Source organism: Archocentrus centrarchus, chromosome 9 (genome assembly GCF_007364275.1).
Source record: "Archocentrus centrarchus isolate MPI-CPG fArcCen1 chromosome 9, fArcCen1, whole genome shotgun sequence".
Lineage (NCBI taxonomy): Eukaryota > Metazoa > Chordata > Actinopteri > Cichliformes > Cichlidae > Archocentrus > Archocentrus centrarchus.
In genome coordinates this window covers 24,482,833-24,498,242 of record NC_044354.1, presented here as the reverse complement: position 1 = coordinate 24,498,242, position 15,410 = coordinate 24,482,833, and the positions used below count along the sequence as shown (strand labels likewise).

Below are 15,410 nucleotides of genomic sequence, written 5' to 3'. Positions count from 1 at the left end.
TGTACACGATACTCAAAATATTTCTAGATTTTTCTCTTTTTTTTGTTTTTTTTAACCAGCAGAGACAACACATACATCTCCACATCAAGGTCCAGTTCCATTAACTGTTAGAGGAGAGAGCCCTGGATGTCAGTGAAAGACGTTTAGTGGCTCACAATGACACAAGGACAACATGCTTATTTTGATATTGGTTTATAGCAGCACAGTATTTATAGCCAGAGGTGTGTAAGTCATATACAAGCGGCACAACATATATAAGACAAATAACCCTAAAGCTTCTATCTTAAAGAGTAATTAAAAAAATCTTTATTCACCTGTGAAATTCATTTGTGGGAATGTTTCCATCCCTCCTTTTTTATAAACTGTATGTAAAGGTCTTTATAGTTCTCTTTATACAGTCTGGCATTGGGCCATGTTTATAACACAATCACCACTGAGACTTAGCACTACCTGCTGAGTGCCTGAGGCAGTAAGGGTTCACTTGACATTTCCTCAAAAAAACCAAAGCATGTTTCATAATATTTTGCATCACTGATCAAACATATCTCAATTTGTTGATTAATAAATGAGCTGTGTACTGTAGTATATGCTTGATTGCTCTGATTTCATGTTAACTGTTTAATCTGACATTCATTTTGGTTGATCTTTCTGTTTTGTTTACCTTTTTTTATTTAATACTCGCAGGCTTCCCCCAGTAACCAAGGTGTGTGCAAAGGGATTCAATATCACACACTAGCAGGAGGTTCAAAAATATGAACCAGATCACTGGATGGCTGCATAATATGTGAAAAACATGAAGAAAAAAACTACATATAAGTGGGGATGGACTGTATGTAAAGTATTTCTTGCTTGGATGATGAAGTAAAATGCTAGTTTTGGTTGCTCTCAGGAGCTCAGTGAATTCCAGCGTGGTACTGTGATAGGATGCCATCTGTACAACAAGTCCAGTTGAGAAATTTCCTCGCTACTAAATATTCCACAATCAGCTGTTAATAGTATAACAAAGTGGAAGCGATTGAGAACAGCAGTATCTCAGCCATGAAGTAGAAGGCCATGTAAAATAGCAAAGTGGGGACAGAGGTGCACAGTGTGCAGAGGTCACCAAATTTCTGCAGAGTCCATCACTACAGACCTCCAAACTTCATGTTTGCTTCCAATTAGTTCAAGAACAGTGTGTAGAGAGCTTCATGGAATGGGTTTCCATGGCTGAGCAGCTGCATCCGAGCCTTACATCACCAGTGCAGTGCAAAGCGTCAGATGCAGTGGTGCCACTGGACTCTAGAGCAGTGGAGATGTGTTCTCTGGAGTTATTAATCACGCTTCCCTGTCTGGCAATCCAATGGATGAGTCTTGGTTTTGTGGTTGCCAGGAGAACGGTACAGTCTGACTGCACTGAGCCAAGTGTAAAGTTTGGTGGAGGTGGGATTATGGTGTGGGGTTATTTTTCAGGGGTTGGGCTCAGCCCCTTAGTTCCAGTGAAAGGAACTCTTCATGCTTCAGCATACAAAGACATTTTGGACAATTTCATGCTCCCAACTTTGTGGGAACAGTTTGGGGATGGCCCCTTCCTGTTCCAACATGACTGCACAACAGTGCACAAAGCAAGGTCCATAAAGATATGGATGAGTGATCTCAACATGATAGAACAACTTTTGGATGAATTGGAGCAGAGACTGAAAGCCAGGGCTTCTCATCCAACATCAGTGTCTGACCTCATAAATGCCCTTCTGGAACAATGGTCAAAAATTCCCATGAGTACTCCTAAACCTTGTGGAAAGGCTTCCCAGAAGAGCTGAAGCTGTTATAGCTCCAAAGGGGGCTGACATCATAATAAACCCTGTGGATTAAGAACGGTATGTTACTCAAGTTCATGTTTGTGTGAAGGCAGATGAGCAAATACTTTGGGTAATATACTGTTATGAGGAGGCATATCTAAAGATATGCCAGGCTGGTCATTATTTGTTTTAACCCGATGGTTCGTTTAATGTAAAAGTTTTCTAAATATATTTATTCACCCTGAAAGGAATGAGACATTTGGGAGACTTGTTATACTCAGTATAGGTTTCACTGGACCGACCCACTTGAGATTGCATTAAGCCATGAACTGTAACTACTTTGGCACCGCTTCTGGACGTTTCAACAGTGGAGTAGCCCTGAAACTCAAAGCAGACACGCGTTGGTATTGGGCGATTGCCTTGTTGCTGATAGGCCACGATACGTGACGCTGTTGTGTTGATTGGTCGAATCATGGCTGTTGACGTAGTAGAAAGGACGCAGTGAGTGGCTAACTAAGCATCCGGTCATGAAAAAGCCGGTAGAAGAAGGCGGGGCGTGTGTTAGGTAGCGGCGGCTAGGATTTTCTTCAAGATGGCGGCGCGACGAGAATTAAAATAATTTAGAAAGGTAGTCAGTTACCCGAGAGGAGACACCTGTGTCGTATTTATCAGTGAGTACGCCTGTATTTCAGTAACTGGCTATTTTATGACCTGCTGGCCTTTTCTTGTATGCGCGGGGGGTTGCCACTTGGCTCATTAGCATGATGCTAGCCTTAGCAGGGGCCCACTGTGCAGCTGCGGGCTGAGCAGATGCGCTAAAAGAGGGGTTGTTCTGCATTTGATTATTTTACATAAATATTTAATCCGCTTCAAAACCAAAAGACCTTAATTTGCCGCAGCTTCGTAGGTGTATTTTACACGTTACGTTTCGTATTTTATCAGTAATAAAGTTGTTATCTGACATCTATTCTCACTGGTCCTTTTTTTTTCCTAGCTTCCACAAGATCGCAGTGGAGGATGATCAGTGCCTAGATCCCATATTAAGCTGAATGCATTGTGATTTCCAATAATTGAGACAGTGATTCTGAAAGCTGTCTACATTAATGAAAAGAACAATGTAGTCAGCTTAGCATATTCACCTCTGGTACGTGGTCTATACAGGGATGTGCTTCTGCATGCAATCTGTGTTTAGATAAGAAGATAGCCTCTCACCAAGTCAAGAATTTGAAATTGAATTTTCATTCTATATAAGTTAGCTTAATTTCAAGGAAATGGAAATAGATGATGTTCAACCCCCTCTCCCCTTGGAGCCACCTGATGATTTTGGCCTAGATGAGGGCAGAGCACCTCCACCACCTCCCCTGCAAACGTCCAGTGACGCAGAGGTAATGGACGTTAGCTCTGGTGGTGATGGATACACATACACCCCAGGGGACGGGGAAACCAAGACACAGCAGCCCCTCAGTAGGGGCTCACTGACTTTCTGTAGCCACCTCTCAGATGAGGCCAATCCCACCCCGCCGTGCCCCAGAACAGCCCGCCACGCTCCCCCGGTCACCAAGTTTCTGCCAGACCTCAAGCTGCTCAGAGATGTTAAGATTAGTGTGAGCTTCACTGAAAGCAGCAGTAGCAAAGAGAGGAAGGTTTTATACACAGGTGAGAGGCAGGAGGCAGGAAGTGAGGATACTTTAGAAAGACTCAATGGTGAGTTTCATGACATGGCTAGTGAGCAAGAGGTAGCGGAGGGTAGCTGTGGAGCAGCAAATGCTACAGGCAGAAAGTCAGAGGAGGCAGAGGTAGATCTAGAAAATAAGGTGGAGTTTGCTGTCCTGGATGAGTTGGATGACCTCTACGAGAACTTCCTGGAGCCTGACGATGGAGAACAAGGCGGCTTTAAGTCTGATGTCATAGTTCAGCAGGAGCAGGCATATGACGAGGTCACGGCTTACTCTTATGAGGTATGACTGCACTTTTATCTGGAGTGTCCCCTTTTATTGACAGCTACGCACTCAGTTTGTCTTTCACCGTGAAATAGAAATAATAGAGGTCTAATGCAGCCCACAAACAGTACAGTCACAAGTACAGTTTTATTTCACATTGCATCACTTCTCTGCAGCTTTTATTTCTAAAACCAGGACCAAATGTTCACTTAAGCAGTGTAAATTTAAATACATGTTCGATAACTAATTTGTTTTGTTTTGTTTTTTAATCACTGAAAATGTGAAGTATGAAGCTGGAAGAGGTCAGTGTTTTTTAATTTTTGCCATCAATAGCTGACTTTGCATTTGAACCAGAAGTAATCCTGATTTAATTTGTAGCAGGGAGAGTTAATGTATCACTTTGTGAGGCAACTGGATTCTGGCATGATCATTGGAGAATCCATTTTTTTTAGGCTTTAAGCTCACCGTGTGTTGGGGTTGGACCAGCAGGCACTTTACAAGGGAATAGTGGTCAATGAAATCACAGCTATGGTTGCTTTTTAAAGTGCCTGCCCTTTTCCTGTTTCCAGGATGGATGTTTTTTTTTTTTTTTTTTAAATAAGCCACCTGGTGCATCAGGTTAATTAATAGAAGGGAAATAGAATCGCTTTCTAAACTCTTTTTTTTTTTTTTTATGCCCCATATTGCAGCCATAATTTTTTTTTTTAACCTATATTTCTCTCATTTTTGTTGTTGTTGTTTGTTTGTGTTTGTTTTTTATAATGGCCTCACATTAGTTCAAGTTTCTTCTCAGACAAGGATTTCAGTACTCTCTAGAACTGCTCAAAAGTCGTTATCTGCTGGCCTTAACCGTTCACTCTTCCAGGAGGAGTTTGACAATGATGTCGACGCTCTGTTGGAAGAGGGCATGCCGGTCCCAAAGAAGATGCGCCCGGCAGAGGATAAATATGGTGGGGACAGTGATCATCAGTCAGATGGTGAAGGAGGTGTTCAACCCATGATGACCAAAATTAAGACTGTCCTGAAGAGTGAGTTTTGGGGGTCTGTAATCTGCAATACAGTGTCGTATTCTGACTAGTATGTGCCGCATATTTGTTGCATTAGTTACATGTGGTTTTTAAATGAACCAGTATAAATTGTGGGAAAGTATTATTTTTTTTTTGTGTTGTATTGCACATTTTTGTGTGTAATGTATATAAATAACAATACAGGCTCTCCTTGGGGACACTGGTTGGCAGATGTGTTTTGCACAATCAGAGTGGACAACAAAGCAGTCCCCTGAAAGGATCACACAATCAAACAGCACGTGGTGATTGCCATCTTTGATGAACACACGGTGGTGTTATCACGCTACGTACTGACCTACTAAACACCTACTCTGGTTTGGAATCTTGTAAGGCAAAGCAAAAATGTTCCACATTTCTAAAAGTTCACTTTCAGAAAGCATTGTTTGAAGTTTGTACTTTAAACTTTAGGATTGTGTTACACTTTTTTCTTCTACCAAACATAAAAGTTGGTGTGTAAAATCTCACCGCTAGATGTCAGTAGATTGCAGAGTGCAGTCAACTGAGTTCTGTTTTCTTAGCCCTTCCATAATCCTAGCTACAGTGGGTGCTGTAGGACAAATACTTCTGGCCTCTGTTCGTCTGTCATGAGTGTAGGCTGTCAGTCTGCTGTTTAGCTCAGCTGTCAATATGTGTCTACGTCTGTTTACGCTGGAGGAGGGGGTAAAACTTTGAAAGGAGTCTGATACGAGTTGATGAGTCAGTGAAGTTCACTTCTGACACATGACAGAGGTCTTGGGGACATCCTGAACCCTTCTCTCTGCAAGTGCTGCGGTTTTGCTACTGATAGCCGCTGTCAGTGAAACTTTCTCTGAAGTGGATCTAACATTGTTGGACTCAGACACTTAGCAAATAAAAATCTCATACGATGTGAGAATGTAATAAAACTGTTTATCAGAGGGAAAGTGTGTTTAGATTTTGTTTTTTGTTTTTTTTTTTTTATAAAGGACACTTGAGCGTAACATTAGCTGCATAATGTTAGCTTATAACCAGCTGTTATTTAGCCGGCTTGTTGTCAGTTGTCCGGAGAGGGGAGGGGCACGTTTAATCTGCTGACAAAAAGTAATTTTGATAATATCAAGAATAAATAAGCATATTTATGCACATTTTCATGCGTTAGAGCTTTGACTTCAGGTGATGAGGCTTGAGGTGTGCGGGAAGAGGATGGCATGTTATTAAGATGCCGGTTTCATTGACTCTTTCCTTTGTATTTTTGCTTCTTTGTTGAAGGGGACCTTCTCAGGTTACAAAACGTAGGTATGATCCTTCATATCTGGAGTCTGAAGGTGCAGGCACGGATTTAAATGTCCCTCCACAGCACACAAATGCCTACGAGTTGTCTTCTCCTTTGCCTTTGGCATACTATGGCTGTGGCTGCTCTCTAGCCACAGACAAAACTAAATTATTCAGAACTGTGATGTCCATCTTGGCCACTATTCAAGAGGGTGGGGCAACGTGGCAGCTTCCATAAACCTGCACCCGCTCCTATGTATTTTTAATGGATTGAATGTATGAGAATTCATCAATTTGTTTGAAGATGTAATTACACACTAATTTTCATTTTTGGCCACAGCGGCTTTTTTTTTTTTTTTGGCTCCGACTCGAACCCGCATCGCAATGCAGCATATACATGTGGTCGCCCACGCCACCCCTGAGCCACGTTTTTTTTTTTTTTTTTTTTCCTTGTTAAATAACCTCAAAAGTGACTGACTGCACCTTCTTTAAAATAAAATTTGTTTCTAATATTAATTTTCAGTCTGATTGTAACGTAATGAATACACTTCACTGATTCACTGATTTAGGCCTGTTATGAATGGGTTTTGATTTTTAAGAATTGATGGTAATGAATAGCAAATAGTCTCTTTGCCTTCCTCTCGTACACACGAGCTAAACATAACAGCTGCGTTAAAAGCAGTGTCTTTCTCACAGGGTACAAACTCCCATAGATTTTTAACCAGGTGCTTATTTACAACAAGTTGACCTGAATTGTGATGATTGCTGCTGAGAATGAGAGGGATATCACGCACCTAAGCTGAGACTAAATATTTTTCCACCTTTTTAAAAAGGGGGGGGATTCAAATTGCAAAGTAATGAGAGAACTATTTCCACACTAAAAAAAAGAAAAAGCACACCCTCTAATTGCCTTGAACACAGAAAAAGAACTTTAGCGTGTGTGTGTGTTTGTTTGTTTGTGTGTGTGTTGCCAGAAGTATTCACTCATCTGCCTTCACATACACATGAACTTGAGTGACATACCATTCTTAATCCATAAGGTTTAATATGATGTCGGCCCACCTTTGCAGCTATAACCGCTTCAACTCTTATGGAAAGGCTTTCCGCAAGGTTTAGGAGTGTTTATGGGAATTCTTGACCATTTTTCCAGAAGCGCATTTATGAGGTCAGACACTGATATTGGATGAGAAGGCCTGGATCACAGTCTCTGCTCTAATTCATCCCAAAAGTGTTCTTTCAGGTTGAGGTCAGGACTCAGTCCAGTCAAGTTCTTCCAGACCAAGCTCAATCATCCATGTCTTTATGGACCTACTTTGTGCACTGGTGCACAGTCATGTTGGAACAGGAAGGGGCCATCTCCAGACTGTTGGGAGCATGAAATTGTCCAAAATGTCTTTGTATGCTGAAGCTAACTCCTGAAAAACGACACCATAATCCCCCCTCCACCAAACTTTACACTTGACTCAATGCAGTCAGACAAGTAACGTTCTGGTGGCATCCGCTAAACCCAGACTCATCCATTGGATTGCTAAATGAAGCGTGATTCATCACTCCAGAGAACACATCTCCACTGTTCTAGAGTCCAGTGGCAGCGTGCTTTACACCACTGCGTCTGATGCTTTGCATTGCATTTGGTGATGCAAGGCTTGGATGCAGCTGCTCAGCCATGGAAACCCATTCCAGGAAGTTCTCTACACACTGTTCTAGAACTAATCTGAAGCAAACGTGAAGTTTGGAGGTCTGTAGCGACTGACTTTTCAGAAATTTGGCCACCATTGTGCACTATGCACCTCAGCATCTGCTCACCCCACTCTGAGTGGCCTACCACTTCATGGCTGAGTTGCTGTCATTCCCAATCACTTCCTCTTATAAATATCACTAACAGCAGGCTGTGTACTTTTTGGTCATTTGTTTTTCCATTTTTAAAAACAGATATTGAAAAATTAAAATACTCCAAATAATCATACTCCAAATCCATATAATGTAAAATTAATTATATATTTTTTCCCTTTGAAATCAAAACATAAATCCACAAAGAATAGGAAGAAGAAAAACGGCCTGTCTTTTTATTTTTCTCAAACCGGAAGTTTTAACACAGTCATCAAGGAAACTCAAGGCATGCATTTGATGCTTGCTCATTAGTTTATGGTTTTCAGAGCTGTTCGGATGGCTTTGGAACCACATTCTGAAACAACTGTAGACATGGTGACCGTCTTCTATGGCAGTCTCTGCGGTCATTTCACATGGCTGTGGAGAAGAAAGGGGGTTCTCCCTGAGGAGATTTTGCACGGAAAATGAGTGGATTCTGATGCACATCTGCAGGTGGAGGTGTCAGAAGCCTGAGAGATAAGCGTTTGCTGTTCTGAAAAAGAACACACTGCTCCATCCTGCAGTAATTTTATGGTGGTCGATGGGAACACAAAAATAAATAAATAAAAGAGACGGGCCGTTTTTCCATTTCTATTCTTTGCAAATTTGTTTTGATTTCAAAGGGGGAACAAAAAGAAATTTAATTTGTTTTACATTACATGGATTTAGAGTATGAAATGAAAATTTTAAAAAAAAGATCAGTTTTTCTTTTTTTTTTATTTTTAATAACAGTTTTGAAAACGAATGACCAGAAACACACGGACCCTGAGTCAACTCTGCAGGGGTGCCAAGAACCAGGATTTCTTTTTAAGTTGGGTATTGGAACTTATTACCCTACCATTCCAAATAAATAGTAGTTACACATATAAAATGGCTTGTTTTTCAAAAATGAATTAAATGAATAACCCGCCACATGCTATGACTTAGTACTATTTTACCTTTTCAGCTGATCATCCATCTACTTATGTCCACTATTCAGTATAGGTGAAATCCCTGCTTGGTTTATATAAACAAGGTTAACTATGATTCAGTGTTTTGTGTGAGCCACCCTACAATTGGCAAATGCCATTTAGTGTCACATGAATCAGGTGCAACGCAGAACTGTTCTGTCAGCCCCCCCACCCCACCCCCTGCAAAACTGGTGTGTACACAGTGAATAAACACTCAAATATTTGGGTACACCCCTAGAAATATCATTTTAGTATTCCTAATGAGCTTCACCGCATAGTGTGTGTACCATGTAGTACCTGCCTTTACATTTACATTTTCTCATGTTCTAGGTCGGGGACGTCCACCCACAGAGCCTCTCCCTGATGGATGGATAATGACATTCCATAACTCGGGCATTCCAGTCTACCTACACAGAGAAACCAGAGTGGTCACCTGGTCCAGACCGTACTTCCTTGGCACTGGAAGCATTAGGGTAAAATGCAGCAAAAGTTTCATTTCTATTTCTTTTCATCATAGTGATGGAATAAAATTTAACTTTGCTTATAATAAATGTCTGCCTGTGTCAACTCTGAGCAGTTTGGTGATAGATTTTACTTCTGCTGCTGGTTTGGACTAGAGTAGTCTGCCACCAAAAGCCTAAATTCTGTTCTGGATCTCATCTGTTTGCTCCTGTTTTATCAGAATTAATTAGCAGTGTAAAGGTAACCCTTTGATGGCAAATTTAAGAAGTTGCAACTGCTGTCATTTCTGTTGTTATACATGCCTCAGTATACTAATTTAAAGGGGTTGGCGCTTGTGTAAAAAAGCATGCCAATACCGACAGAGTGTTTGAGGGAAAACGGCTCCAATGTTTTGCCTAAAGGACTCTATAACCACATTCTGTTTTTCCTCAAAAATATATTGGCAAAGGATGGTCTGCATCTTGAACATTTTACAGCTATGTAAACATCACTTTTGAAGATTTGATATTTTTTAAGCTCATGGAAGCTTTCCAGTTAATTTCAAAATGAGATCTGTCAATCTTACATGTTGTTCATACAGAAACATGACCCACCTGTAAGCAGCATCCCCTGCCTACACTACAAGAAAATGAAGGAACAGGAGGAAAGGGAGCTGAATGGGGAAGTAATGCCTAATGCAGAGGAGTCTGCTGTCAAGCCTGCTGAGGAGGCCAATGGTGGAGAGCAAGCAGGCAAGTCAGATGGTACAGCAGGGGAGCAGGAAGCCACACCGTCCTCCAGTCTCCCTTGTGGTGGTCAGGATGGAGAAGGTACCACTGACATCAGCATCCAGAGTAAAGAGTCTCTGCCCTGTGATTCTGCTCAAGGAGCCTTAGGGCAGGTCAAGGCCAAAGTGGAGGTGTGCAAGGATGAGTCCATAGGTAAACAGCTTGTCACAGCACACACACAGTGATTTTTGCTGCAGTAGAACATGTCGTCTGACTTCTTGAAACTTCCTTACAGAACTTGAAGAATTTCGCCTGTATCTGGAGAAATGCTTTGACTTTGAACAAGTCACTGTCAAGAAGTTTCGCACCTGGGCTGAACGAAGACAGTTCAACAGAGACATGAAGAGGAAGCAAGCAGAGTCAGAAAGACCTATCCTGCCTGCCAACCAGAAGCTCATCACACTGTCAGTCCAGGATGCTCCCACTAAGAAAGGTGACGGTACCTTCGATTTACACTGTGTAGATTTCATACAGTTCAGAACTAGATATTAAATTTGTCCTGCTGAAGGTATTGTGAGTTGATGCAATGAAATATTTTGGTTTCTACAGAATTTGTCATCAATCCTAATGGAAAATCTGAAGTTTGCATCTTACATGAATATATGCAGCGTATCCTCAAAGTTCGTCCTGTTTACAACTTTTTTGATTGTGGTAAGTTCTTCTTTAAGTGTCCAAAGGTAATTTGGTAATTTACAGGGGTCTACTACGAAGCAGGATTAATAGGCTGCTGAGATATGTTGAGACTAAATCGCCATGATGGCTTACGCTGGTATCTTGTGTGGAGTAGTCAAATCTGGAGCAAAAAGACTGGATTAACTCATAAAATTGATATTAATCATTATGATAGCCATTATCTCTGATTTGGTTTTATTTGACTTCCTTTGCCAGCTGATGCAAAGGAAGTCAAATTTGCTTCATAGTACACTCCTCTGTTACTTTTTCCACTTATTTTCTATCAGAATGTTTAAAGAGGAGAAAACAAAACCAAAAAATGAATTTGCATCATGTCTTGCTTATAAACTAGTATGTAATTATTTTTTTTAAGTGGTTATTTTTGCTGTTGAGCTTTTCAGTAAATTCATTTTGATTTGAAATTCTACCCTCAGAGAATCCAAGCGAACCCTTTGGAGCATCAGTCATTATAGATGGAGTCACGTACGGCACAGGAACTGCAAGCAGTAAAAAACTGGCCAAGAATAAAGCTGGTAATTCTTTTTATTTACAGTAATGGGCATTTGATCATTAGGTTGATGTTGGTCACAGCCTGCCTGTATGTACTCAGAATAGGACTGTCCATGGATTCAAAATAATGGGTGTTAGAAGATGTCTTTTGGAAGTGGTATAAATTTTAAGATGATCAGTTTAAGGACTCGTTCCTGAGGTTTATGAACACACATACAATAACAGACATCATGTTAGAGTTGGATGGTGCTGAATGGCTTGCTCATATCTGCTTTGTGAGAGAAAACTCAACAGAAAAATGTCAAGTGGTTATTGTAGCTCCAAAGCAGTCTTTGTTGTGCCTCCCCACAGCGGAGTGAGATAACTGTAGTACACTGCAGTACATGTATTAATCAGCTGTAAAATCTCACTGGTTCTTTGCAGCTCGAGCAACACTGGAAATCCTCATACCTGACTTTGTGAAGCAGACCTCGGAGGAGAAACCCATTGAGGGCGACGAACTGGAGGTACTTTTCTTTCTTCTGTTTTCGACATTTATTTTCTGTTTTATTTTTTTAATTACTTGAAGTAAAGCAACCTAAAGCCCAACTCTGACGGCAAGGGTTTTGTGTGATATTTCACTTTACATGTAAAATGCATCATTTTAGAATTAAAGATGACACAACAGTGGTGGCATTCAGTGTGTTCTCTCCTGCAGTATTTTAATCATATCAGTATAGAAGATTCAAGAGTATATGAGCTGACCAACAAAGCAGGACTACTATCGCCATATCAGATTCTTCATGAGTGCCTTAAAAGGTAAAGTAGATTTGAGCATCATAGCTTTTGTGATTGAATGTTAAAGCGGTGTCTGTCTGTCTGCCTCTGTATGTCACCTGCTGGACATATTATGCTCATGACTACCTCCATAATCTTTATCAAACTAGCTCTGCATGATTAACTTTTCAACACGATCCTTCTTTATTGATTACCAGGCCTTAGTGCAGCCCTCCAGTTCAACCTTTGTCTGAAACAAGCTGTTAAAGCTCCTCCTTAGCATCTTTCCTCTGATTGGCTGCGTTTTACATCCAAGTGCCCCATGTTCCAGGGTTTCAAGTATTTATGTGAAACTAAATGTTTGTTCCTTACTGCAGAAACCACGGAATGGGGGACACCAGCATTAAATTTGAGGTGATCCCAGGGAAGAACCAGAAGAGTGAATATGTGATGACGTGTGGGAAACATACTGTGCGTGGCTGGTGTAAGTAGACTCTAATCCCTGTGTTCCTACATGGTGAGACCATAGCTGGGTGTTTCTAAACAAGTTCAAAGCAGCTGTTAAAACTGCTTTGTAAGTAAAGTGCTTTTTTTTTTTTTTAAACTAACAAGTAGCTTTCAATGATGGGTGATTTTACATTTGCCTTCTTTGTATCTAGGCAAGAACAAGAGGGTCGGCAAACAGCTAGCATCTCAGAAGATCTTGCAGATGCTTCACCCCCATGTCAAGAACTGGGGCTCACTGCTGCGCATGTACGGCAGAGAGAGCAATAAGATGGTCAAGAAGGTAAGGACTGACAGCGGCACCTGCTGTGACGAGTATCGCTCACATTTTAGTGAAACGACGAATGAGCTGCTGTCATTGGTGTTGGGGTTTTAAACCTATGTTGCGCTAGCTTGCAGTCCACTTTTCTGCACATCTTGGAATGTTCATGCCACGTGTTGATCAGCTGAACTGCGCAGTACGATTAAGTCTGTGTAAAGTGGCCTGTGCTATGTTCTCTTGTTCATCTCATGCACACACGATGATCTCACTTTCAGGAGAGCTCCGATAAGAGTGTCATCGAGCTCCAGCAGTACGCCAAAAAGAATAAGCCAAACCTTCATATCTTGAACAAACTGCAAGAAGAAATGATGAAACTGGCCACACAGAGGGTAAGAATGTTTTGTTTTGGGTTTTTTTGTGAATTTTTATTTTAGTTATTTAATTTTCTTTCTTAAAAAAAAAAAAAAAAAAAAAAGCTGAACATTATCCTGGCTTCCTTTTATTCAAAAATAAAAAAATAAGGACTAGTGTAACTTCCAGTCTCATCTTAACCAGATGACATGTACACTATCCAGATTCTTATATTTAATAATTGTTTTTGTTGTCTTTTATGTTGTGGTTGCATCATTTTTCTCTACCAGGAGGAAACGAGGAAGAAGCCCAAGATGACCATAATGGAATCTGCCCAGCCGGGGAGTGAACCCCTCTGCACTGTCGACGTTTAAATCTCAAATCACTGAACCACAGCACTGAAAGCCAGTCACTGTCAGACATCACACACACCACATCCACCACTTAATTATGCATCACTGAGATCTAATGGCAATATAGTAAAGGATTGACTAGGCTCATTATTGCTTGCTTCCTTCACTTCTGTTTGATTGGTTCAGCTGGTAGAGGTAAGCGTAGGACTGAACGGATTGTAGAGCGAATATCGTCTACCTCTCTTGATGTATCCTTATTACAGCAGTAGGAGACCCCCCCCCCCCCAGTGTTCAGAGAAGTGACCATGACTTGATTAGATGAACCACATCAAAACAGAAATGCATGCTTCTTAAAGTGCAAAAACCACTGCACAGTTTTATTTTGAAGTGTTGTTTTCACCAGTCATGATTGCATAGTACCAGCAGCTGATAGATTTTTTTTTTTTTTTTTTTTTTTTTTTTTTTTTTTTGTGCTTAAAGTATTTGAAAGGGACTACTAATATTTGTTTATGCCGTTCATTTAATCGGGGAAACAGCGTTCCTCTTTTATTTGGTAGTTTAATGGTAGGTGTTATGGATATGTTGGGTGAAGAATACAACTGTGTGCTGTTTTTTCTCCTCATAATGGACAGATGCTGTCTTGGTTTTGCATGTTGAGAACATGCAGTGTGAAGTGCTCACTGGTCAGAACTGTTATGCACTTGTGTCCTTGTCAGATGTTTTTGTTAACTGATGCTTTTGTTCTTGGAATAACTCCGTTTGAGATATTTGGGCCGACTTCTTGGTTGTGGAGGGTCTTGTTGCCTTTTTCCATTTGTTTCAGTAAAAGAAATAAGCTAGAGCCCAACTGATGTTAGATTTTTGTGGCTGATACCAGTGCATATTATTATATGGAATAAGAAACTTCCTATAGTGATGTCGGCCGATAATAACAAAAATGTCTACATTTATAAAATACCACGGTATTAAAAAGGGACAATGGTAGGACTCCTTTAATTATAAGTAATGAATTTCACAAACTACTAACTCAGCTGTGACGCTGGAGGTACTCTGTTGGAGAAACTGTGACACTATTTCTGAACAATCCTAAGCTACTTTTGAATTATGTTCAATATAAAAGATACCGGACAGCACACGTGCCCTTACAGATATGAGATTAGGCCAAATCCGGTATTGGTTGGGTTCTATAAGAGCTTCCTGCTACATGGTGACACTGCAGTAAACCCCAAGCACAGGGACAGAGTACTGTAATATGCTGAGGATCATTTCATTTCTGCTTTTAGTTCTCACTTGGCTCTTTATTCATATGCTATTGCCATGAACACTGGCTAACCACTCAGCACATTTCAGTTGCTTTTCATTTGTGTCCTTATTTAAAAAGGAAAAAAAAAAAAATATCTTGTTGGCTACATGTTGCCTTAGTTAATCCATTTCATGAAGGGCTCAAGAGTATAAATGGTACATTGGACCTAAAACACCCTTCAGCAGGAAGTGGAAAGACCAATCCCTATTTACTTGATAAAGCATTTGTTTAGGCAATGAGTGTTTTCAATTGAAGACAGCCTATGGAACGTATAGTTAAAACAAAGATGCCTGCAGCTCATGCAGATTTGTAGGATTCATCTGAATGGATTGTGTAGTCTGTGTACATTTGCCACAATACTTTTTTTTTTTTTTTTTTTTAATTTTTAAAGGCAGCCTTGTAAAACTTAGTTGGCACTGATGTGAACAACAGCGATAAAGTCATTCAGTCCATCAAGCTGATGAAACTGTGTATACCAAAGCTTATAGTCTTATGCATTTTATAGAAAACTTAATGTTGCTGTGAACTGTAGAGACGGTGATTTTTCTCTAACAGGAAAATGCATAGACCCATCACTTGCTGGAACAAAATGGAAACTGCTGTGCATTCTCTCTGAAGTATTTGGCCTGCGCTTTTTCT

At 40.5% G+C, this 15,410-nt stretch overlaps 1 protein-coding gene across 1 annotated transcript; it reads left to right on the top strand.

Annotated features, from left to right (window-relative positions):
- Window positions 1–2,324: 2,324 nt before the first annotated feature.
- dgcr8 (DGCR8 microprocessor complex subunit) lies at window positions 2,325–14,909 on the top strand. Its single transcript, XM_030737999.1, has 14 exons — window positions 2,325–2,446; window positions 2,770–3,733; window positions 4,581–4,743; window positions 9,162–9,304; window positions 9,874–10,213; window positions 10,296–10,493; window positions 10,610–10,711; window positions 11,167–11,265; window positions 11,666–11,748; window positions 11,940–12,040; window positions 12,376–12,482; window positions 12,658–12,785; window positions 13,040–13,153; window positions 13,406–14,909. The coding sequence occupies exons 2-14, from the start codon at window positions 3,047–3,049 to the stop codon at window positions 13,487–13,489; spliced, it is 2,349 nt and encodes a 782-aa protein (XP_030593859.1). The 5' UTR covers window positions 2,325–2,446; window positions 2,770–3,046; the 3' UTR covers window positions 13,490–14,909.
- The last annotated feature ends 501 nt before the right edge of the window (window positions 14,910–15,410 follow it).

Bases quoted from the DNA above. Each gene is read 5' to 3' on its own strand.
- dgcr8 (XM_030737999.1), top strand. From the start codon at position 3,047: ATGGAAATAGATGATGTTCAACCCCCTCTCCCCTTGGAGCCACCTGAT. The intron at 11,266-11,665 runs GTAATTCTTTTT...GGTTCTTTGCAG, and splicing joins ACTGGCCAAGAATAAAGCTG to CTCGAGCAACACTGGAAATC. The intron at 12,786-13,039 runs GTAAGGACTGAC...TCTCACTTTCAG, and splicing joins GCAATAAGATGGTCAAGAAG to GAGAGCTCCGATAAGAGTGT.